This window comes from Lissotriton vulgaris, unplaced genomic scaffold, assembly GCF_964263255.1.
Source record: "Lissotriton vulgaris unplaced genomic scaffold, aLisVul1.2 SCAFFOLD_2692, whole genome shotgun sequence".
Classification (NCBI taxonomy): domain Eukaryota; kingdom Metazoa; phylum Chordata; class Amphibia; order Caudata; family Salamandridae; genus Lissotriton; species Lissotriton vulgaris.
In genome coordinates this window covers 6,953-33,011 of record NW_028250559.1, presented here as the reverse complement: position 1 = coordinate 33,011, position 26,059 = coordinate 6,953, and the positions used below count along the sequence as shown (strand labels likewise).

Below are 26,059 nucleotides of genomic sequence, written 5' to 3'. Positions count from 1 at the left end.
CACATCATCTATCTTTGAATTTTTAACCATAGACCAATGTTGCAATGTAGATGGCCGAGCGTGCATGCATCAATTGTGTGTTTAGGGAGTAACGTTACAAGGAACTTCTCCATTTATATTGTAAAGAAAGAGCTAGAGAGAGAGATGGGTGCTTAGGGGGCGGAGGAAGAACACAAATGGAGCTAAACAGGAACTTCAACACAGGAGCGTTGCGTTACAGGCAAGCAATTAAAATAACACACGTTGTTTCCAAGTTGTGAAAATGACTGATAGAGCTGTCATCAAAGAAAGGATAGCTTGGGGTGGGAAGAGGAAGCCAAAGGGGAGGTATGCTTTCAGGCTTCCACTTTATACTTCTCGGACCATCGCATCTAGCTCTTCCTTAATAGCTGACCAATTCCACTCATGATTTGTGCCAACTCTGGAGCACCAAATGTATTTGTGTGCATGCCTCTAACACTTCAAGAGAGCTGAGATGTGACATATTTACCATTTTTCTTCTTTTTCTTAGCTTTCTTTATGCCAATGGTGGAGTTCGCTTGCTTTAGATTCATCAAAAAGAGTTCAATGTCACCCAGGACGTGGTTCAGGATTTCCTGTTTCCGGGAATACAAAGTAAAAGGTTCATATCTGGCATAAATTCATGTCAGGACAAAGTTAAGATGCTTAAATATGCTGAGTTACACCCCCCAACCATCCACGTGAACATCCACACACAATACACACAAGCACATGTACGAGGAAATCAACAAGTGGTTTATTTAACATACATATTGCACCATTAATTAAGCCAGATATCAATTCAAGACCCTTGAATACTACAAAGTTCTTTGCAGTATACATTTCAGCACGAAGCAGAACCACCACCCAATGCACTTGTTCAGCCACCCCAGCAGCAGCTCCATGAGTAAGCAAAGAGCCTACTCCAGATCATCACCCCTAATCCTCCTCACACTAGTCGCCGACTGCTTCATAACTCTCAATGGGTCAAAGATTTAAGGAGGGTTCTCTTCTTAGATATCAAAATACTCGTCCACTTTCACTAGCTAGTATCAACATGCTTTGGACTGAGGGGATCATTTGGAAGGTCTCCGCAGGAAATGTTCGAAACAGAAGTACATAGTCTGCTAAAGAATAAAATTAGCGCTGTAGCGGATTATTTTGCACTTAACACCAAGTCTAGGCCTTCACGTATAGCACTATGGGAGGAATTAAAACCCACTATATGCGGAATTGATATTAGCTACTGCGTGGGGGCAAAGCGGTGTCACCTTACACAGATTGTTGATTTGGGGTCTAACCAACGCACCTTGGGAAATGAGGTGCGGGCAGGGGGTGGGGACCAGGCCTATCGCTGGCTCCTATTCTCCCAGCAATGGACCAACTAACTGCTCACAAACGAAGCGCAACAGGTATGGCAAACGATGCAACATAGAATATACCAGTGGGGGGATAAGTACAGCAAGACATTACACCTCTTCTGTCAAGCCACACAGACCCATGGCCCAACACCGAAACTTCGAGGAGTTGATGGTACCCCGTGTACTTCCCCCCCTAACCGTGGCTCAAGCATTTGCAATACATAGAATTGTATAGGAAAAGGAACTTATATCCCCAGAGTTAATAAGGGAATTCTTACAGAATACCCAGCCGAAACAGATCCCGTATGACGTGCAGAACAAATTGGATGCCCCCATCACCCTAGAGGAGCTCACAGCCACTCTCCAGGCCATGCGCCCTGGACAGGCCAGAGTCCCAATTGGTTCCCTAGTGAATTCTTCAGAAGAAACATATCCAAGCGGGTCCCCATCTCTTGGGGGCAATACAGGAGTCTCTTGAGCTGAGGTTTCTTCCACCAGATTGGCGGCATGCTGAAATTGTGATATTTATTAAACAAGGACGCCCCCCCAGAAGACCCAGCTTCCTTTTGCCTCATTTCATTGTTAGATCTAGAAGCCAAACTCTTGAGTAAAATCCTTGCCAATCGTCTCTTACCACACATCACAGAATTAGTTCACCCAGACCAGTCGGGCTTTATGCTGCGACGGTCCACACGCCATAATATTAGACGAGTACACAAAGCCCTTGCCATGGTACCAAAACTTGAACATCCTGCGGCGGTCTTACTCGCCGACATAGACAAAGCCTTTGACTCATTAGACTGGGAGTATCTCTTCCTTCTATTACAAGCGATAATTTCGGCCCAAGATTCATATCCTATATACGTATCCTATGGACTGACCTTTTCTGCCTCGGAGCGAGTTGCTGGCGCCGTTTGGCCCCCTTTCTCATTGGGCGAGGTACGCGACAAGGGTGCCCCCTACCGCCGCTCCTCTTTGCACTTGCTATAGAGCCACTGGCAAGCTGGGTTTGTCCCGAAATCCATTAGTTCGGGCCTTTAAATGGTCCCCAGAGGTGTCAGGCAGGATTGCGCTTATGCCGACAACGTCCTCCTCATTCTTACAGATCTGGGGTTTACGGGCCCACAGATACTACAAATCCTCAAAGTGTTCGGGGAAACATCGGGTCTCTGCACAAACCAGACTAAATCCATACCATTCCCAGTCTGCAGTGATCAGGGGCGTGGCACATGGGCATTACAGCTGACACAGGTTTCCGCCGGTTTCACATACATTGGCGTCTTCGTATCACCTGATCATACGACATCTTGGACACGCAACATACTTCCACTAATACCCAAGATCAGGGATGAGGTGCGGGCCTGGTCCCCCTCCCCTATTTGGGCAGTCTGCCATCTTCAAGATGGTCTCACTACAACGGATCTTATACAAGCTGCAGACTTACCCCTATGATATCCCCTAATCGTGGTTTGCACAAATCCACACACTTCTTTCTAACTTCTTAAGGGGCGGCGGGGCTACGTGAGTCACGCTGCGAACATGTACACAATCCACCTATTGTGGCGGGATAGCAACAGCCGATATCTTCACATATTACTTTAAAACTGAGCGCGGCTTCATGAACACCGCGCTCGGTTTCTTTCTTTATTTTCTCTACTTCAACACTGAGCGCGGCGCCTGCGTTAAGGACATAGTAAAAAAAAAAAAAACCACGCTTGGTGTCCTTGAAGTGGCGACACACTCAGTTTTACAGTTAAGCAAGCATTTGCAATGCAATATGTCTCTCATTTGTGCGAGTGTAAGCTACTGGAATTGTCATTTTGAATGCTAATAGCTTAAGCTTGCGTAAATGCGAGACCTATTACATTGGTTGTGTTAAAGAATATCATCATGCACAGCGAAAAGCGGTTTCTATTATTATGTGCAGTGAGTGGACACCTTCGTGTACAACAAAGTGGGTAGCAGGTCAGTTTTCTTCATGTGACGTTGGTGTGGAGTGTTGATTCAGGGTGGTTAACTCTCCGTGTATGGTGTGTGGATTATACAGCGAGGGAGCAGTGCAAAGTTCCTGAGTTTTGCGCTTGAATGGTGCGTTTTTTTAAAATCCGGATATATTGAGGACAAGCTGTCCCTGCTAGGGAGTGTGAGGATCGGTGGGAGCCGCACCCATGTGTCCTGTGTCCCTCTGCAGCCTCTTGTAAATGAGGACAAAGGCTATGGGGGGGTCTGTGAGGGCCAAAAGTTCATTGAGCAGCTGCCTTTTGGGCCCAGGAAAAGTCCCCATGGGAGGAGTAAGGGAGGCGCAAAGGTGAGAAATATCTTTATTTCTCCTTGTTTTTCCTTTTTCTATGTGTGCTGCAATCTACAGCACACATAGAAAGAGGAAAAGCCTCTTGTGATTATTTTAATCATCCCCGCAAGGCAGGCACCCTTGCACCGCAGGCAGCCCATTGGGTGCCGGCGCAGGGGAAAAGGACAGGAATGCGCCGTATCTTATAGACACAGCGCATTCCTGCCCTTTTCTTTTGCCGTAGGGATGCACAGCAGACCTTCCCTACGACAAAACCTCACAAATGAGGACCTGAGTCTTCTTTGGTGATGCCCTCAAATGGAAAATAGCAGCCCGAGGGCAACAAGCAACAAGCAAAGGGAGACCAAGAGAAAGAATTATTACCGGGCAAACACTGGCAACAAGAGTGTGTCATTGCTTCCCCCACACTGAAATGTCCACAAATGCTTAGGATCAGGAAGGACAATTTACTAGGGGCACAAGCACTCACACTTGGCTGCAGTTAAAGGTCACATAGTAGATGGAACCCTTTACTTTGTGGTTGTAAACACCAAACAGCAGTAAAGGTCCATTAAAAAAGTGGATTTTATGCAAAATAAAAGAAGAGTAACTTAAGGTAACATGAACGCACTTACTGCATCTCTCTCTATATCCATCTCTTGCAGCTGCATTCCATTTCTAGAGTCCACGGGGTTGGATTCCTGCCAACTTGTTCGCTGTGGTGAAGCAAGTTCTGTGATGCACACAAAATCATAATATTATTACACAGAGGAAGTAACTCTTACACTCAAACCTCATGCATCCACAGATTACCCACATGTACATCTCATTTCACACAAACATATATGCCAGTTCACACTGCACACAAAGGCAACTTGCCTGACAACCGGGTATAAAGTTACAAGGTTAGCATAAGAAAGACCGCTTGGATGGTCATTCGCCTTTGTGAGGAAATTAGAAATTGGAAGGTACTATCAAAATAAAAAGGTCCATCATTTATTATGATAACAAGCCACCATAGATATAAATATAAATAATCATGCCTTAACATACTGTTTCCTGCGTTTTTACCATCAAATATATCATAGTAGCAGAAACATGACCTGACAATGATGATTTGGATTGTCTACGACCATATACACCTATTAGGTATGCACAGTACGACTGTGAACAAATTCAGAGATACTAACCTCCTCAGGTAATGGATTGTCAGGGTGTCTATATAGTACTATTCTCTTTTCTTTAAGCTAACAGACAGATCACTCTTTTAAGAATGCATGCCTGATGTAGACACAAATAACTCGCACATAAATAATCCATTTAAAATGCCAACACTGGGATCTTTGGGCTATTCCTGGGTCATTTGATTGGCCATCACTTTTAACTTTCAGAGCACTGCTTTTTTATATATTCTTCAACACTGGCTCATCGTGATACACCTACGACAATAATTATATAAAAATACATTTTAATACCTGTTAGTTCAGTATATCAGCATAATCATCCAAGCAGGCATATTAATCCCAGACTATATTGTTGTCTATATTCTATTTAGCAACCACTGTATTGTAGTTCCTATATTCCCAATAGGCTCTGCGGATTGGAATAATATACACTATATATTTGACATAGGACTGAGGTCAGTATGTCTCTATCGAGTATATTAAAATTAATTGTGTGTGTGCCAGCTAACTCAGAGGTCACTAGAAACTTTCTCGAATAAACAAGAAGGGGTTCGTCTCTGACAACCGCATAAACATGACAACTTTGTTTCCCCTAGAACCGGAACAATATCTTCAGAGTTGTGGAAACAATAGATAACTATTTCACTCAGTCAATCGTGCATGCTTAGTTTATACAGAGTTGCATAGAAATAGAGAGACGGGTGTTTCAATAAAAGGGTTTATTGAACAGTCTTATTTCTCATTCAAGAGATTTGAACTGCTACAATCGTTAGACAGACTGCAAAGTATAATGCGTACAGCATAAACAGCAATATAAAATAATACTGTAATAGCATTGTCTGTTGCTATGACAAATATAAAAATACATACATAAGTAACACAGGCTAAAATACTCAACTGGTGCTTCTAAAATACGCCTACCCCAGTGTACCTAACCTAGGTCTAGTACGAGGGAAGAAGTAGGTATTGTCTTTAGCATAGGTTTAGTTTTTGCCAAGAATTGCCAAAGGTTTCTCTAGGTTCTAATCAGCTCTATACCTTAGAATGATAGAGATTGGTATCTCTGTTTCGGGACTCGATTTCCCAACTCCCCGCAAGGGGAGTCAGAAATACTGGAGCTGGATTCTCGGCAGGAGGATGACAGCTTCTGGTCAGTGCGTCAGCTGGAGAGTTGGCTTCTTTCGGCACTTGCTGTAGCGAGCTGCATCGTGCAAGTAGGTAGGCGAACAGCACTGAACCACACCGTGCTTTGCCATAGCAAGTGAAGGTATATTTATATCTTGAAGGTGTTTAGGAATGCCAGTATTGATGTAAAAGTCGGGCATATGAACGTCATGAATGAACCCCTAAGGAATAGATGTTCATGCATAATAAATGATTTCTTGGAGAAATCAATATCCAGGCAAGGGGAAGTCCCTATCCGCTTAAGAGTCTGGTTTTCCAAGAAATCATTGTGACGTAGATGAACGGATGGAAGTAGCCATGCCTGTATTTGAGTAGCATGGACTAGGCCTAAATAAGGACTGGATTTCTATGCCTATATAAGGGCAATGCGAATTGTACCTCTGTAAGGGTATGAATCTGGAAATTCATTCGGAATCTAAAATCGAACACAACACCACTGTGACGGAGTCCTGACGAAGGCCTATGCCGAGACGCGCATAGTTGTCAACAAGCTTCCTGTCTCCTCACATCATTTATTCTGATCAGTGGTTTTAAAATACTGATGATTTGATTACAGTTATTGTGCAGAAGTTTTGAACTACAATAACACATTGAAAAATAGGACAACTGTGATTTTCTGATAATTGGTTAACAGAATGCAAACAAATATATGTACCAAATGAAAGAGGAAAAAAAATAAGTACCTTCTGTGTTTCTTTAGAACATTTTTTAATACTGGAATATATATTTTTGTAATTAAAAAAATAGATTATATTTTAAAAAAATGGAAACAAATAAACTAAGTGAATATATCATCAAGTTACAAGCTGGTTTTATAGTAATGTTATCATGATGAATGTCTGGAATTGATGTGCCTGCTTTATGTGAAATCCACCCTGCCCAGGTGTCTCCTTATCCCAATGTCACAAAGGCAACTTGCTCCATGCAAATCACACTCCTCACACAGCTACCGATCCCTGCTGAGTACTCATAGAACAGAACCATCAACCACCCAATGTGCAGAACAATTGTGGCTCCCTCTATGCACAAATGACACAACTAAATGCATCTCTAAAAATAGATCACACCATATGCACATGAACCACTCCGACCGACTCCCAAACTGCTACCAAGCCGCCCCAGGTCACACCCATGGACCCCTCGCCTGCCACTCCTGCAAGTTTGACTGCATCAGGACCCACACTAAATCCACAAACTCCAAACAGAGCTCTGACACTAACCGCCTAAAGTGCATCCTGCTCAACACCCGCTCAGTCCACAGACACTCCATTGAACTTTGGAACCTACTTGACACCACATCACCGGACGTCACCTTCCTCACAGAAACATGGATGAACGCCTCATCAGCGCCCGACATCGCCATAGCCATCCCAGAAGCCTACAAGATCATCCGAAAAGATCGCACCAACCAAACAGGAGGAGGCATCGCCATCGTCCATAAGAACACCATCCGCATCACTACCAGTACCGATGATAACCTCGCTTCCGCCGAACACCTTCACTTCCAGATTCACACCGACCACAAAACCATACTCAGAGGCACCCTCATCTACATACCACCAGGACCCCGCACACAATTCAGCGAAGACATCGCTGACTTCATCAGCCCACATGCCCTCCCCTCCGAGAACTACATTCTACTGGGAGACCTCAACTTCCAACTGGAAAAGAAAAACAACAACAACACCACCACCCTTCTGGATAACCTGGCCAATCTAGGACTCAAACAACTTGTAGACACCCCCACCCACTTCGCCGGACACACGCTCGACCCTATCTTCACCTCCAGCAAGCATATCTCCTTCGATCACACCACAGCTCTCCATTGGACGGACCACCGCTGCGTTCACTTCAACTACAAAGAGTCCACGACCCACAACCCCCCACAACCTATTCCTTGAAGAAATTGGAACAAAATCACCACAGAACAACTCTTCATATCGCTTCACCAAAACCCCCCCACCAAATCATTGGACCCAAACCAAGCAGCCACTAACCTCACCCAACGGATCACCCATAGCGCCGACGAACTTGCACCCTTGAAAAACCATCTAATCAAGCAAGGTAGCAAAAAAGCCCCCTGGTTCAACGATGACCTTAAGAAATCCAAGAAGTTCTGTCGTACTCTCGAGAAAACCTGGAGAAAAAACCCAACCACTGATAACCTGGCCAACTTCAAGAACGCCACCCAACCTGGCCAACTTCAAGAACGCCACCCGCAAACACCACCAACTAATCCGATCCACCAAGAAATCAGCATTCAAGGATCGACTTGACAACAATGCCCAAAACAGCAAGGAAGTATTCAACATCGTCAAAGAATTTACTAACCCCACCGCCGGCACCAACGACATTTCTCCCTCCCAAGACCTCTGCGACTCTCTATCCTCATTCTTCCACAACAAAATCGCCGAAATACATAACAGCTTTGATAACCAGTCCGAAGACACGTCCACTCCACCCATTTCTGATCCAACACCGCCCTCTAACAACCTTTGCGCCTGGAACCCAATCACCACTGAAGACACCATTCGCCAGATGAACTCCATCCACTCAGGATCGCCAACCGACCCATGTCCCCACCACATTTTCAACAAAGCAGGCTCCATCATCGCACCCCATCTCCGCGATGTCATCAACTGTTCCTTCAACGCCGCTACCTTCCCGGAAATCTGGAAACATGCCGAACTCAGCGCTCTTCTGAAGAAACCCACAGCAGACCCCACCGAACTTAAGAACTACCGCCCCATCTCGCTCCTCCCATTCCCCGCCAAAGTCATCGAGAAAGCCGTCAATAGTCAGCTCGCCGCCTTCCTCGAATCCAACAAATCCCTCGACCCTTCACAATCCGACTTCCGAGCCAAACACAGCACCGAAACCGCCCTCATCGCAGCAACAGACGACATCCGAACACTACTGGACAACGGAGAAACAGTTGCCCTCATCTTACTTGACCTCTCAACAGCCTTCGACACAGTCTGTCATAGCACCCTCATACAACGACTCAGCAACGTCGGAATACAAGGAAAAGCATTGGAATGGATCACATCGTTCCTTGCCGGAAGAACCCAGAGAGTCCGCCTCCCCCCCTTCAAAGCAGAGGCCACCGAAGTCATCTGCGGCGTACCACAAGGATCATCACTCAGTCCCACCCTCTTCAATGTATACATGGGTCCCCTCGCTTCCATCGCGCAACAACACAACCTCAACATCATCTCCTACGCAGACGACACCCAGCTGATCCTCTCCCTCACTAAAGACCCAAATACCGCCAAAACCAACCTACACGAAGGAATGAAAGAAGTAGCCGAGTGGATGAAGAACAGCCGTTTAAAACTGAACTCAGACAAAACGGAAGTCCTCATCTTAGGCTCATCACCCTCGGCCTGGGATGACTCTTGGTAGCCACCAACCCTGGGAACCGTACCCACACCAACGGACCACGCACGTAACCTGGGCTTCATCCTGGACTCCTCCCTCTCGATGACCAGACAAGCTATTGCCGTCTCATCATCCTGCTTCAACATCCTACGCATGCTCAAAAAAGTCTTTCGTTGGATCCCCACTGAAACAAGAAAGACGGTCACCCACGCACTGGTCACCAGCCGACTGGATTACGGAAACACCCTTTACGCCGGAACCACAGCCAAACTACAGAAAAAACTTCAATGCATCCAAAACGCATCAGCCAGACTCATATTGGACATCCCTCATCAAGCTCACATTTCCGGTCACCTGAAAGATCTCCACTGGCTCCCCGTCAACAAGAGAATAACATTCCGTCTCCTCACCCACGCACACAAAGCCCTCTATGACCTAGGACCCGAATGCCTCAACACGAGACTGTCCTTCTACACCCCCACCCGCCAACTACGATCACCCAATCAAGCCCTCGCCGCAATTCCGCGCATCCACAGATCCACCATTGGGGAAGATCCTTCTCCTACTTAGCGGGCAAGACCTGGAATTCTCTCCCCACCCACCTCCGCCTTACTCAGAACCACCTCTCCTTCAGAAAGCAACTAAAAACTTGGATATTCGATAAGTAAATGCACCCGCCTCCCCAAGCGCCTTGAGACCCTCTGGGTGAGTAGTGCGCTATATAAATTTCTGAACTTGAACTTGAACTTGAACTCCTCCGTGTGCCACCAACTCCACAACCGCCGTAACCAAGTCCGGCAGCAAAGAGAAATAAAGTGATAATAACGTTATTATCATTTTTTTCCCTTTTTCACAGCTCTGAGAGCAGAGGGGTGATGCTCCTCCACCTTATCAGAGGAGCTGCTCCTGCAAGCATCTTCCACCATAAAGACACATACAGATCCTTTAGGTAATTTCACACATACCTTACAACACTAAAATTTGCAGCTCCTCCATTGCACATCACACAGAACTAAACGTCTCTCTACACACAGCAAACAACAAAGAAATACAGCACACTCCTTGCACAGTCACAAACAACTACAGCCAATTCAAAGCACACCTTACAGCAGACATAGCACTGAGTACCGTACCTTCAGCTCACACCACGTATGACCACAAACATGCACTTCGTTCGTACCATTTTTATCGGAAAAAATGCTTTGATGATGAGGGGGAGAGGGCCCTTTAAAATGGATTGCTTTAAAAATGAGTTACATCAAAATAGACTTAAATCAAACGAAGGCCGTCATAAGCTGCATCGGGTAAGATGATGACATTAAAGCCTCGCATACACGTTCAACAAGCAGGCAATGGGATATTGGGGTCTATTACGCAACAGCCAATGGGACCGCCCACCATATGTGCGGCAGTCCCGTGATGCTGTTTAGGATGCGCCCGCCACACAGGCGGGCGCAGAAAGCATTTTTTACATTGCAGCGGACGGTGCTTTCAGCAGCACCCGCCGCAATGTAAAAAAGGCATTTGTGCATTTGCATGTACAACGTGGCAGACCCCGCAAAGGGCCCCCACATTCAGGCACCGCTTGCCTTTCCATGGCGGCAACAGCGGACGATCTTTCCCTCCACCGGGGTCCCCCAGCCATCGTAATATGGTGGGGGGAAATGGGAGGCGGGAGGTGTCGTGACCTGACAGTGTGGGCGACGGACAGTAGGGCGTTAGGACCCTGTGGGTCCTCAGGCAGAGTGACCAGGACACCGGACACGAGATCCGGTGACGAGACAGGAAAGGGGACAGACAATGACCAGGACAGGGACGAGTAAGGACGTGCTGACGGGATGCTGTATAATATGAAAATAAAGGAAATACCCGACTAACCTGTGTCCAGTGTTTTGGTGTGCCGCCCAGCCAACAGCATGAACACGACAACTGGCGACGAGACGGATCGACGCGTGTCCACCGAGGCGCCATCGGAAATCAAGGAGCACCCCTGGATGCGCAAATAGTGAGATTTAGATGGAGAAGAAGAAGGAACATGGGAGTTCACCTCGACAGCCCCCGAGAGCAGATCCAGCCGACCACGGTAAGCGCTGAAAACAAGAGCGCGATTAGAAACTATTGGCGCGAGCTCTCGCGAGAGTCTCAGCGGCCATTAAAGAGTCAGGCGGCTGGGCCAATCAGAAGAGAGAACTGGAGTGGCGGCCATTTTGGGGACAGGCAGGCGAAACTTCGATCGCGAAATCTCGCGAGAATGACGGCGGCGGCCATTTTAAATGAGACATTGACAAAAGAGGCCATAAGAAACAATAGAGGCAACCATTTCAAGGCCAGGCGAAGAGGAAATCAATTGAAAGAACGCTAAAAAGAGACAATTAAAGGAAATTTTGAGCTGAGGAAAGAAGGAAATAAAGAAGAAAAGACCAGGAAAGCCCAGGCACAGCGGGATACAGAAGAAAAAGTGCAGAAAAAGGGCAGAACAACACAAGAAAAGACAAAGAAAGCAAGAAAAAGCTGGATAAAAAGAAAAAAGTAGAAAAGAAGAAAGAAGATAAAGAGATAAGAAGAAAATAAAGAGAAAAGAAGAAAGAAGATAAAGAGATAAGAAGAAAATAAAGAGAAAAGAGTAGAAAAGAAGAAAGAAGATAAAGAGATAAGAAGAAAATAAAGAGAAAAGAGAAAAGATAAAGAGAAAGGAAGAAAGAAAAGAGGAAAATAAAGTAAAAAGAGAAAAGAGGATAAAGAGACAGGACAAAAGGAAAACAGAAAAGAAGAAGAAAAGAAGAAAGAATAAAGAGGAAAGAAAAGATAAAGAGATAGTAAAGAAAGAAAGGAAAGAAAAATAAAGACGCATAAGAAAAATAAAGAGGATAAAGTGCTGACTAGCACAGGCGATGAAGAGAAGAGGACAAAAGGAAAGATAACAGAAGAAATAACAAAAGAGTGCCAGGAAGAGCACAGAGAATAGAAGAGTGCCAGAAAGAGCACGGGAAATAACAAAAGAGTGTCAAGAAGAGCACAGAAAAGAAGAAAAGGAGCAGAAAGTGCAGAGTCAAAGGAAAAAGATAACAGAAGAAATAACAAAAGAGTGCCAAGAAGAGCACAGAAAGAAGAAAAGGAGCAGAAAGTGCTGAGGTGAGCACTAATGAGCACTAATAAAGCAGAAGCAATAAAGAACAGAGGACAAAAGGAAAAGATAATGGTAGAAACAACAAAAGAGTGTCAAGAAGAGCACAGAAAAGAAGAAATGACAGACCCCAAGCAAGGAAAGGAAATTGCACAACACAGAAAACCACCACCATTCAACTTGTCGGAGCTACAAGTAGGAACAAGGTGGGAGAATTGGATCAAACATCTGGAGAGATACATGGAAACGATTGATGAGACAGAAGCAAAGAAACTGGGTCTATTAATAAATTTTGCAGGCGATGACATTGAGGACTTACTAGTGACGCTGGAAGAATATGATGCTGCCACAAGCACCCCACTGAGGGGGCTAACAAGTAAAAGAAAACGTTTCACATGGACTGAAGAACACCACAAAGAATTGAGAGAGATCAGATTTGATATGACGACCAAGGACGACCTAGCACATGCTGACCGGAGGCTGCACAGAGAGCCAAAATCAGATGGCAACGAAATGGAACTCGTAGCAAAGGTGACACAACACCAACAAGGAAAAGATCACCGAAGACAGGTGGTGACAGAAGAAATCAGAAATGGAACGGCGATGAAGGAATCAAGAAGAATGAGACTATCACACACCAAAAAAAAAAAAAAAAAAAAAAAAGTGGAACAAGACAGGCGACAAAACGGAAAAAGAAAGAAAGGAGGAATCGCGATGGTCAAAGAAGGACAAGCAAGGAAATGTGGCAACGAGATCCCTGGAGGCAAGTGGAGGAGGACAAAAGCAAAAGAACGAATGGCAAAGGCGGCAGTTTGGCCAGTGTCACATCACAGGGCACCTTTCGCATGTCAGCAAGGCAGCAGCAAGAGAAGCGGAAAGGTCAAAGCAAGAACTTTAGAAAGACACACAAAAGGAAGAAAATCAAGCGGATGTCAGAAAACAGCGATCAAATTAAGAAGGAAAAAGATGGAACCAAAGAGACTAATTGAAGAGGTGTAAATGAAGAAATGTAGAATGACAAATACTCTCTCTCTCCCTGTCTCTCTCTCTCTCTCTCTCTCTCTCTCTCTCTCTCTCTCTCTATCTCTATATCTCTCTCTCTCTCGTTCGTTCACCTCTATCAATATAACTGTGAATGAGGACTATGGTAAATGTGTCACGAACATTTGTTTGCACAAGGGGGGAGATGTCGTGACCTGACAGTGTGGGCGACGGACAGTAGGGCGTTAGGACCCTGTGGGTCCTCAGGCAGAGTGACCAGGACACCGGACACGAGATCCGGTGACGAGACAGGAAAGGGGACAGACAATGACCAGGACAGGGACGAGTAAGGACGTGCTGACGGGATGCTGTACAATATGAAAATAAAGGAAATACCCGACTAACCTGTGTCCAGTGTTTTGGTGCGCCGCCCAGCCAACAGCATGAACACGACAGGAGGTAAATAATGGCGAGCAGATCGCCACCGCCATACGGGCAGTGGCGATTCGCCCGCCATTATAATAGACCCCATTATGTTTTGGTGTAGTGATTAGGAGAGAACTTTTAGCCATGGATGTTTTTAGTTTTAGGTACTGATTGAAGCAGTATAGAAGTTGACTACTACGCAGGAAGTACCTAATTCCATCACAACCATGTGAGGTCATGATGTGCGCTCTAATGCAGGTCATGCATGATTCAAAAAGTCTATAATATTGTTCTATGTATAAGCAGAATCTAGGCCAAATACATCTTAAGAGTGACAACTGATTTGCTTCTTGGTAAATTAGTTCTATTGTCATCATGGCGGGGATAGGGCATGAATGTTTCTAAGCTCTTGGTAAAAAACGATTACTTTTAATAGCTGCCTCTGAATGCAGTGATGAAAACTGATCTACTAAGGTGTAATGCTTCTACATGTCAAAGAATTACTCTTTTTTTTTCATTTGATGACACTTTATCATATTTGTATATAATATTTATTGCTTGATTTACTTGCCAAATATTTTCAGAGCTCGGCTCGTGCATGGGATCTTTCAGCCGAACCAGGCCCTTGACTCAGCTCTGACTCGACTCTCCCTGTTACGTTGTTGGTTCGCCCGCCTCTGCTCAGGACTCATTCGTTCTGTAACGGTTGGCACATCTTGACTTAGACTCCTGAGCAGTGCTTTATTTGTATATTAATAAGTGCTGGTACCCAAAGCTCTGCTCAGACACCCACTACTGGCACTATAAGATGTCAGCGTGCCGAGTACCAAGGCTGCATAGTCCTGAATACACCTCAGACCTCTTTAATTCGCTGCCAGGCACTCCCTGCTCTGTTATCTCATTGATATAGGTTTCTCTTTTCCTCATTGTTGGTGACAGATGTTTTTGCCTTTCTCTTCCTCCGTCTTTCAGTTTTCTGTGTTTTTCCATCTTTTGCTCTCCTGAAATGTTTGAAGAGGTGGGATAAGCACCGGTCCCCAAAAATAAGTGCTGTTGGCCCCCACCAGCAATCACTACCTCAAGTTAAGCATTGCACATGAGGGTTTCTGGGAAGAGAGAAAGCATGGCCCACGCCTCTCTAAAAGAATGTCAGGATAGGCTGCAGCGAGGAGGAAGTTTGCTGCTGATGTCCCTGCCGCACGCTGGATGACTTGAGCTCTGAATCTGTCGGGAAATGACCAAGTGTGTTCCTCAGCTTCTTATGACTTACTGCTCTTGACACTGGGCATGTTGTGGTGCAGTGCAGGTGCGTAGCTACCATTCGTAGAGCAGATGCAGTAGCAACAGGGAGAGACCCGAGAGGTCCTTTGATCCCTGACAATGCTGCATTTAATTAGCCCAACACCAGTCAAAGGAGCCATTTCCTTGCTTGCATCAGGGCCCCTGGCATCTTAGCTATTGCAGCGGCCTGCTGATCCTTGGGCCTCCTCCTTAGGCCAGCCCAGTCTTCAAGCCAGGACAGTGGAAATGTTACTGTAGCAATGGTTGTCCCTTGGGAAATGAAACCTCTACATCCTAATGTTTCAACTAAGGTGAAATATCAGCATTGTTCATCATTCTGTGTCCGCTTCTCTGTACTTATCCTTGAATATAATGGGTCCCATGTAATACAGCGATCTCTGTACCTGATTCACGAGCTTCTTTGAATTCCAATGCTTGTTCCCCTTAGCGAGCGTGCAGTGTGTATATCGGTCACACAGGCTATCAGAGCAAAGGCCTACCTTGAGATGGTTTCTGTAAAGAAAGAATATGAAATTACGAGCATCACCCAGGAGAGCAGCAGAAGCATTATTCATGTGATAAGAGAGCTGCTCGACACACCTGGGCAGCAGTGCTTGAATCCCTCAATAGCCCAAGTGGTTGCAAAGTATTGAATCCCAGTTGCTGAAGCACGGCTGCTTATGTTTTCATCCAAAAAAGCATTTGCCTGGATTGCTGAATCCAATGCTCACAAAACTAGAACTTCAAAGCCCTCTTTTCAGATGTTCTATATAACTGATTTAACCCCTTAAGTGCTGATGACGGAACCGCTCCGTCATCAGCTACGGGTGAGCCGTGCTGATGACGGAGCGGTTCCATCATGGCCCGCTCGGCGCGCCTGCGTGGCGCAAATTTTGCGCCTGCGCTGACGTTCTATTGAGTGGGGCGGGCCATGACGGAACCGCTCCGTCACAAGCACAGGTCAACCGACGCTGTTGACGGAGCGGTTCTGTCACCAGCATGCGGCCGCCGCGCGGCCGCCCCGCCCCCTTAGCACTGCGGCGGAATAGCCGCCGCAGTGAAGGGGTTAAAAGGAATCCTGTACATGGTCTGTGTGAAGTGTGAGTTTGTGTGGTGTTAGCGGAGATGGTTCATAAGGCCAGCTGTAGGCCTGACTCATCCTCGACCAATAACTCATGATTAGAGGCTCAGTGTGTTTACCAGGATCAACATATTGGTGAGTGGGTGGACCTTCCACGTGCCAATCTTAACCTCATCTGCCTGAAGCACAAGGAACAAAACGTGCAAAGGTCTGGGACGGGTCTGTTTACATGTACCTTTTTATAGATAAGCAGCTCTGTTTCCAACAGTCCAAGCTAAGGTGCCTCAGGTTACTTCCACTTCATATAAGTAAAGATGACAAGGCAATAACCGCCCATAAAGATTTAAAGAGCTTTCTATGTCTACAGATAAAATACAGTTTAGAAAGGAATATGTGACTGCTTCATGGCAAAACATTTTCCCACTGCTTTTGAAGGTTTATCTCTCTGCCATAATTCATACCTGTTATTTTCAAAAGCCACCAGGCCAATAAACCTCCAGGCACGCAACCGAGCATCCACCCCGCACAGTGTACGTATATTTCAAAAGAGTACCCATCATGATGTAAACTACATGTTCAGAGGCCACAACTATGAGGTCTGCAGAACTGAGGCGAGAAAAAGGTACATTGATAATTAGTGCTAAAAAAATACCAGGAGAAATATTATCGAGGAGTACCAGAACCCTATTTTAACTCTGCCGTTTTACATCATTACTGTTTCCACGAATCATCCTTGTAGCAAAACGGCATTGCATCATGTTTGGTGCAGAGACAGAATATCAAGCACAAAATATCGAGTTGCACAAATATTGAGTCATTAATACCATGAGTCAGAAATATCGACAGCAAGAATATCGTGGTCAAGAATATCACTTAAGGTAAGTAATATCGATTTTAAAAATTAAAGTGTTTATTATAATTTGCAAAAATATAGTTGTTAACAATATTATTTTTTATTATTGTTATGTATTTTAGTATATATTTGATACCTATGTGATGTATTCTTTTTTTTAATGTGTATTACATTTTTAGTACTTATTACATTTTTTTCTTCATTTTGCACTTTTTTAAAATATGTTTTTATTATTTTAATTTCAATGGTTGACAGTAACACAGCACCTCATCCCAAATTCAAGCTATCAATACTGAATAGATGCAGTACACGTAATGATTTAGTATACACAGCCATTTAGCCAACATCCCTTCATGGGCAGGCGGCGTCAATCCTCAAAGCAGGGGAATAAAATAGACCGGGGAACCACACAGGTGAGGGGACAGTTCTAAGTACCCGGCGCCATGTTAGGAAGGAGACCCTCGTAAGAGCAGTTCGCCGAACTACCCAACAGCAACATGTCTGCAGCCGATGCCTCCCCACATACCCCAGGGTCCTAGTTTCTCCCCCAATAGGTCATACATACGGCCAACACATTCCCGCCACCACTCCGTCACACTTCAACACCTCCGTACGAAATCGTCAAGACCTCAGCCAATCCCCGCTGGCTCGTTCACACTCTCCGACCTTTCAGCATTTGGACCATCTACTTCATCATCTGCGCTTCGTTCCTCATGCTGCATGTAAGTGACATACAAGCCCCAAAAGTTTTTTGGTCTGCTTCTGGGAGGCAGAAGCTCACTGTATACCTCCGTCTGTGTGGAGCAGTAAATCATGTCCCGGGACCATTGTTGCAGCGTAGGTGGTGGACCCCTCATCCAACACAAAGCCACTCGTCTCTTGGTGATAAGCAACCCCATATCAACCAATCTGCGCGCCGCATTAGGTAGCGCCTTTGTATATCGCAAAAGCGCCATCAGTGGGTCCGGCGTAAGACTCAGGTCGACCACTCTACCCAATCCCTTAAACACACTTTCCTAGAATTTTGCACTTTTATTTCCGTATCAGGTTGTGGGTTTATAGGGGAACAGAGTGGGTAGTAATTTAATTATATTAAATTTTTTAATTGGTTTAAATTAGAATTTTGCGTTTTTTAATTCCATAGTAGGTTGTGGGTTTATAGGGGAATAGGGTGGGAAGTAATTTTATTATATTATTTTACTTATTAATATTTGTTTAATTGAGATGGTATAGTGTTAAAAGTGTAAAGTATTTTTTTTAAATTAATTAACTAATAATTGGTTGTTAATTTTAATTTATTGGTAATTCAGTTTCGTAATTTTGTAATTAATTTTTGGTGTGTGTTGTGGTGTTTAAAGGTGTAAAGGGTGGGAAGTAATTTATTTTTAATTTATTAATTAATATTTGGGTGTTATTTAATTTTAATTATTATTTGGTTATTATTTTTGGTGATTTTGTAATTAATTTCAGGTGTGTGTTGTGGTGTTTATAGGTGTAAAGGGTGGGAAGTAATTTATTTTTAATTTCTGAATTAATAATTGGTTGTTAATTAATTTTAATTAATTAATTTGTAATTAATTTTGGTAATTGTGTAATAATTGTAGGTGTGTGTTGTCGTTTTTATAGGTGGGAAGGGTGGGAAGTAATTAATCCTTAATTGATGAATTAACAATTGGTTGTTAATTAATTTTAATTAATTAATTGGTAATTAATTATGGTATTTGTGTAATTAATTTTAATTGTGTGTTGTGGTGTTTATAGGAGTAAAGGGTGGGTATTAATTTGTGGTTAATTAATATTTAGTTAATTAATGTGAATTATGTGATATTTATTTTGGGTTATTATTTTGTGTGTTTTGTTTTTACTAAAGGGGCAAAGGGTGGTTATTAAATACATTTTAATTGTTTCATTATTAGTTGTTAATAGTAATAGTTTTTAATTTTAAGCTAAGTTTTAAGTATGTTTTATTATTTTATAGTTTAATTTAGGTGTGTGTTTTGGATTTTATAGTGCTAAAGTGTCTGTAGTTATCTAATGTATATTAGTTTTTTATTAATAATATTTTTAATTGATTATTAATCATGTTAATTTTGTAAATAAATGTAATAAAAAATGTTGAAGTATGTTGGTATTTATGCTGTTTTATAGGGTAGGAAATAAAATAAATACATTTATGTTTTAATAAAAAATTTTGTTTGTGAATATTTTCTAGTTTAAAATCATTATTTAATTGTAAACGTATTTAATATTTTATTTTATATATTATTTGTAGGTTTTTGTTATATGTAAATAATATTAAAATATGTGTAATTTCTATACGTTTAATATTTTTTATTTTTACTTTTTAATTATTGATTATACATTTTTTGTTTTTTCCTAAAGTGTTTCAGTGTGAATAGTACATTTTTATTCACCTGGTATCCAACACTTTCCCAACTGATTGGAAATAGTCATTTTTACCCCTCTGCTATCCAGCACTTTCCCTACTGTTGCACTCACTGGAGTTGGAATTCTAATTTTTACCTCTCCGCTATCCAACACTTTACCTACTGTTGCACTCTCTGGAGTGGGAATAGTAATTTTTACCTCTCCGCTATCCAACACTTTCCCTACTGTTTCACTCACTGGAGTTGGAATAGTAATTTCTTTCCCCTTCGCTATCCAGCACTTTCCCTACTGTTGCACTCACCGGAGTGGGAGTAGTAATTTTTACCCCTCTGCTATCTAACACTTTCTCTACTGTTGCACTCACTGGAGTAGGAATAGTAATTTTTACCCCTCCGCTATCCAACACTCTCCCTACTGTTGCATTCTTTGGAGTGGGAATAGTCATTTTTTCCCCTCTGCTATCCAACACTTTCCCTTCTGTTGCTCTCAATGTAGTGGGAATAGTAATTTTTACCCCTCCGCTATCAAACACTTTCCCTACTGTTGCACTCACTGGTTTTGGAATAGTAAATGTAACACCTATGCTATCCAACACTTTTCCATTTCTAAATATTGTTTAGATTTTTTTGAAATGTTATGGTTTTTTTATTTTAACTGTTTGAGTGTGAATAGTAATTTATGTCTCTTCGCTATCCAACTTTCCCTAATGTTGCACTCACTGGAGTGGGAATAGTAATTTTAACCACTCTGCTAGAAATCAAGCCCTTATTTAGGCATAGCCCATGCTACCTAAATACAGGCATGGCTACTTCCATCCATTCACCAAACGTCACAACGATTTCTTGGAAAACCAGCTTAACCTGTTAGGGACTTCCCCTTGCTTGAATATTGATTTCTCCAAGAACTCAGTTACTTACAATGAACAACTATTCCCCAGTGGTTCATTCATGACGTTCATATGCCGACTTAACGTCAAACATGGCATTCCTAAACACCTTCACAGTATAAATATACTTTCACTTGCTATAGCAAAGCACAGTGGTTCAGGGCAGTTCGAAGACCTACTTACCCGACGCAGCTCGCTACAGCAAGTGCCGAAGGAAGCAGACTCTCCAGTTGATGCACTGATCATGAGCTGCCCTTCTCTGCCGAGAATCCAGCTCTAGTGTTTCTGACTCCCCTTGCGGGGTGTTGGGAAATCGAGTCCCGAGACAGAGATACCAGACCTCCTTCATTCTAACATGGTATGGAGCTTATTAGAAACTAGAGAAACCTTTGGTAGATTCTTGGCAAAAACTAAACCTATGCTAAAGACCATGCTTACTTCTTCCCTCGTACTAGACCTAGGTTAGGTACATTGGGGTAGGCGTATTTTAGAAGCACCAGTTGAGTATTTTAGCCTGTGCTATTTATGTATGTATTTTTAAATGGCTTAGAAAACATACAATGCTATTACAATATTATTTCATAATACTATTCTTGCTGTACGCATTATACTTTGCATTCTGTCTAACTATTGTAGCAGTTCACCTCTCTTGCATGAGAAAGAAGACTGTTCAATAAACCTTTTATTGAAAACGCCTGTCTCTCTATTTCTCTCTGTAGAAATGAAGCATGCACGACTGACTGAGTGAACTAGTTATCTATTGTTTCCACGACTCTGAGAGATATATTCTTATTCTTGGGAAACAAAGTTGTCATGTTTATGCGGTTGTCAGAAACTAATCCCTTCTTGTGAATTCGAGAAAGTTTCTAGTAACCTCTGAGCTAGCTGGCACTCACTATTAAGTTTAGTATATTCGATAGAGACCTATTGACCTAAGTCCTACGTCAAATCTAAAGGATATATTATTCCAATGGGCAGAGCCTATTGAGAATATAGGAGCTACACTATAACCCAGAAGTTCAGGCACCCTCCGGGTACCTATGGTGTTTTGAAAAACATTATCTAGTGACACTTTTTTACTTTATCAGAGAGGCCTAACTGGTCTCACTATCAATGCTCAGCAGAAGGAACCTAATGCTGCAGACCTGTGCTAATCTAAAAAGAGGTTGAGACTGTTGTACTTAGCAACTTAGGCTAGTTCATAGGGTACTATATTCAGCAAAACGTGACAATAGTACGACTCAACCCACAGTCTTTACATCCTAACAGTATTATATTGAGTTTCATTTTTGGCCCAACAGACACGCTTTGAACATGTTTGGGGTATTCCTCCTCATATGCAAATGTTAAGCCCTTTGGGTTTTCACTTTTGAGATATCTGAGAAAAGGTCTAACAAGCAGTGGCATAGCAAATAAATAGGTTTCACCTTTGGGTCGTTATAAGTGTTTAGCCATGCAGCTCATACATATATGGCGTGGGCAATCGCAGAGTGACACACACATTTCTGTAGGCTAACACTGAGAATTGTAGAAATGGGGAGAAAAGGCACCACGATTGACTGGTAGCCAGTTATTGCGAAAGCGTTTTATGTTAGATGATGATGATGCAAGAGGAATTGTACTCGACAGGAGAAGGGCCTTATAAAAACAATTCCCCATTAGTATGCATGCTCAGTTTATCGTGAAGCACAGTAGACAAATAAAGGGGCATATTATCAAGGTACGGCGTTAAAATTATCACCGCTTTAGCGGCAGGAAACTGCTGCTAAAGCGGCGTTAATGGGCTTGATAATATGCATTTGAGAATTCCAATAGAAGCCCATGTTCTGGTGTGAACCTGGGCTTCTATTGGAATTCTCAAAGGCATATTATCAAGCCCATTATCGCTGCTTTAATGGCAGTTTCCTGCCGCTAAAGCAGCGATATTTTTAACACTGTTTCTTGATAATATACCCCAAAATAATTTATGTGTCAATTTCTCACTCCTACCGTCTCTACACAGCTTGTAAAAAGGAAATATGCGTCATTAAAAATAAACGAAAGGAAACAAAGCGTTTTGAAGAGCACGTCGCAGACGAGTTAAGGGCTCCTTGAAGCCTCTGCTTCCTGGCATGTCCCATCACATCCCAGCTGTTGCAAGGTAGAAATAGAACGATAAAGTGTTGAGAAATCCCAAATTATCCCAACGTGAATTCCGCATCAATTTCAGTTAATTACAGCATTGTCAACACCGTGATTATTCAAAGAGCTCATGCAAATGGTAATAAGTCCTTATTTGCATATTTACGTTTTATTTTGTTGACATGTCATGGAATATTACATTCAATGATGATGAATGCAGCTGCTGATTTTCTATGATGTGTAATCAGTCATAAGATGGAATGGACAGATCACTTATAAAAAGAGAAGAGATTACGCAATATCACACGAGACTGGCCAATGTAGCTGGAGAGGGCAGTATTTCTTGGGTGCGTTCGGATTACCGTGGCGCCGCCTGTGTACTATATAAAATCAAAGGTTGTAAGGTCGGGGCGTGGCTTGAACGCCGTACAAGATGGCGGACTGACCTCGGAGCTCCGTCAGCCGTCCACCGGAACCGGCGATTTTCTCCGCTCTTTCCAAACAAATGCGAGCGCTGTCACCAGAATCCGCCGCCGGAACATGAGGTGAGCAGGGGGAACTAATCTGCTCTCCTCGGAACCGGCGGTGTCAGATTATATCATCTATGACGCGCTTCGCTCTTCAGCGGCCGCCATTTTCGCCAGTCTTGCTGCGCAACGTTCCCTTCCTCAAAACGCCGCTTTTCTAATGCAACATACGCAATGCGGTTGTTACAAGTACCGAACTCTTGCTTTTCCTATCTCTTCTTCACCACTTTACCGCCTCATTTGTAAAGTGTATCTACTGGCTCTGTGACAGGAAGCAATGAGGTATTTTCTTATCTCCTAACTGAACGATAGTTCCTCATGTATGTTATCATACTTTCTACAACATTCTGTCACATTGCTCCACATTAACTCTTATGTTACGACAGCGCTTCAATCTGTTTTTCTTCCAGACATGAGGTGATATTCTCCTCACACAACCTTCCTGATTTCTCTGAGGAGACAGTATAAATTTTGTGGACGATCATTGTGCTCATTCTCTGCACTCCTTCACAGGTTGTAGTGTCACTACACTTCTTTTTCCCGTTATTTATGGGGAAGCTTCGTCAACTCAAGCTTACAGCTTCCAAAGCTAAACCACAGCTTTCCTCAGACTCTGACTCTGCGCCTCCCGTCATGGATGACTCTGTTCCTGCCAAACCGACCACAGCTCAAGGCGCAATTCCTAAATCTACTACACCTAGTAAGCTTCTTCAACCTGCCTCAATAAAACGTCGGAAAAAAGACCCTCCATCTCCAGATTCCTCAGCGCATTCTGCGTCAATGGATCTTATTCTGGAGGAACTTCGTGCACTCAAACCCTTCATGGCTGAAACGACTAAAACTTTACAATTCCTTCACGACAAATGGTCTACTCTGGAATCGAGGGTTTTATTGGTGGAACAATCTACAGAAACTCTTCAAACTTCCTGCGCAAAAATTACACTCTTGGAAAAGGATATTTCTCTTTTGAAGCGACAGTCGGAAGAGTTGGAAAATCGTAACAGAAGGAATAACCTTCGCCTTTATAATCTTCCGGAACTTACAGAAGGATCCAACCCGACAGCTTTCTTCCAAACATTTTTGCCAAAAATTTTGGATCTTCCTTCTTCCACCTCTCTTAATATTCAACGTGTGCACCGTCTTGGTCCTAAAGTCTCCACCAAGCCCAGAGGAGTCATCATGCTGTTCCTCCAATATACTGATCTTCTTCAAGTGTTATCAGCAGCAAAGACTAAAAAACAAATTATGTGGGAAGGTCGAAGGCTATACCTTTCTCAGGACGTTGCTAAAGTCACAGCTGATCGTCGAAAGCAGTTCCTTGATTTACGACCACGTTTGAGAGATCTTGGCGCTCGTTATGGACTGCTACATCCATGCCTCTTCAAGGTGACCTACAAGGACAGAACAACCACCTTTGAAGACCCACTCGTCCTGGAAGAATTCCTTCGTCGTCATGAAACTGTTAACATGGACACTGCCAGACCTGTTTAATCATCTTTGTTTTATCTTGCTTTCTCGATTTGTCTCCCTCAGTGTCCCTTGTCGTCCCTTGTTTATAATGCTTGTATTTCACTGAATACCTCCTATATTTCTATATCCTACCCCCGTTGTTCAATTTCTCTGGTACTCTCTTCTTCTCTTATTCTTCGTATGTATTTCTAATGTTCTTTCCAATTTTTATCTCTCCACAGATCCCATCCTTGTGTCTCTCCATCCCGGTGTATCCATACCTCCATCCATTTGTTCCTTCGCTGGTTCCTAAGGTGTTCGACGATGTGAGTCTCCGTTGTTGATGTCGTCCTCTTCTGGCGTCGTCATCCCTCCACTCTCTTGATTTATTCGTCGTTAGTTATGATGTTACTTCTCTCTGTCCTCATCGCTCTATCCTTTCTATTCCTTCTCTCTTCTCTTTCCTTACTCAATTCTTTCTCTTCTATTCCTTTACTTTACTATTTCTATTCTCTCTTGCTCTTTTTCTCTTACATTTCATGTTATTCGCATTTTTATTGCACTTCTCTTCAAATTCTCGCTTATCTCTTACTATATCTTACCTCATATCATTTTAATAATCTTACAAATTCCGAGTAATTACTTGGAATGTTAAAGGGTTAAATAACCCCATTAAGCGTCAGCGCGTCCTAACTCACTTGGCACGGCTCAAGGCCGATGTAGCTCTAATACAAGAATCCCATCTTTCAGACGCAGAAGCTACTAAACTCAAGCGTTGCTGGGTAGGACATGTTTTTCATTCTCCTGCTTTAGGTAAGAAAAATGGTACTGTAATTTTATGTCATAAGAAGTTAAATGTTTCTGTTGTAACTCAAGAACATGATGATAATGGCCGTTGGGTTATTACTAAGCTCCTTATTGATAAGATACCTATTGTTATCTTTAATATTTATGCTCCTACAGGTGTTGATATGTTGTTCTGGCCTGCTGTTTCTGACAAATTAGTTACTCTTAATGAACAATATGTTGTTTTTGGTGGTGATTGCAACCAAGTTCTGGACCCTTTTCTTGATAGAAATTCCACAGTTAAATTTATCCCTTCCAAGATGCATTCCCAATTTGTTACCTCAGTTCAAAACTACGCTCTTGTTGACATTTGGAGACTATGTAACCCTGACCTTAAAGAATACACGTTTTATTCCCCCACCCATCATTCTCAATCACGTATTGATTATCTATTTCTCAGTAAATCCCTAGCACAACTAGTCACCCATTCAGAAATAGGTTCCATTCTAATCTCGGACCATGCCCCCGTTTTTGTCGATATTGATCTTATCCCCTTCTCCCCTCATTCGGGACGTTGGAGATTTAATAATTCTCTACTCCTGGATCCCATTTTCACCACTAAATTTAAAGAGTTTGCCTCTGAATTTTTTATACTAAACCACCTCCCTGAATCTTCCTTTGTCACTGTTTGGGACTCTTTTAAACAGCTGCTAGAGGATTCATCATTAATTTTGTTTCTCAAAAGAAAAAACAGT

General features: G+C 43.1%; 1 protein-coding gene across 2 annotated transcripts in view; it reads right to left on the bottom strand.

Annotated features, from left to right (window-relative positions):
* Positions 1–4,466, bottom strand: part of LOC147663242 (epidermal growth factor receptor kinase substrate 8-like protein 3) — a 65,650-nt gene extending 61,184 nt beyond the window's left edge. For both annotated transcript variants that reach the window (XM_086950598.1, XM_086950597.1), the window contains exons 1-2: positions 4,287–4,466; positions 491–596 (exon numbers count right to left, since the gene is read on the bottom strand). In XM_086950598.1, coding sequence (XP_086806724.1) covers positions 491–596; positions 4,287–4,322 — 142 coding nt within the window. In that variant the 5' untranslated portion in view covers positions 4,323–4,466. The remainder of the gene's footprint in view (positions 1–490; positions 597–4,286) is intronic.
* Positions 4,467–26,059: the final 21,593 nt, after the last annotated feature.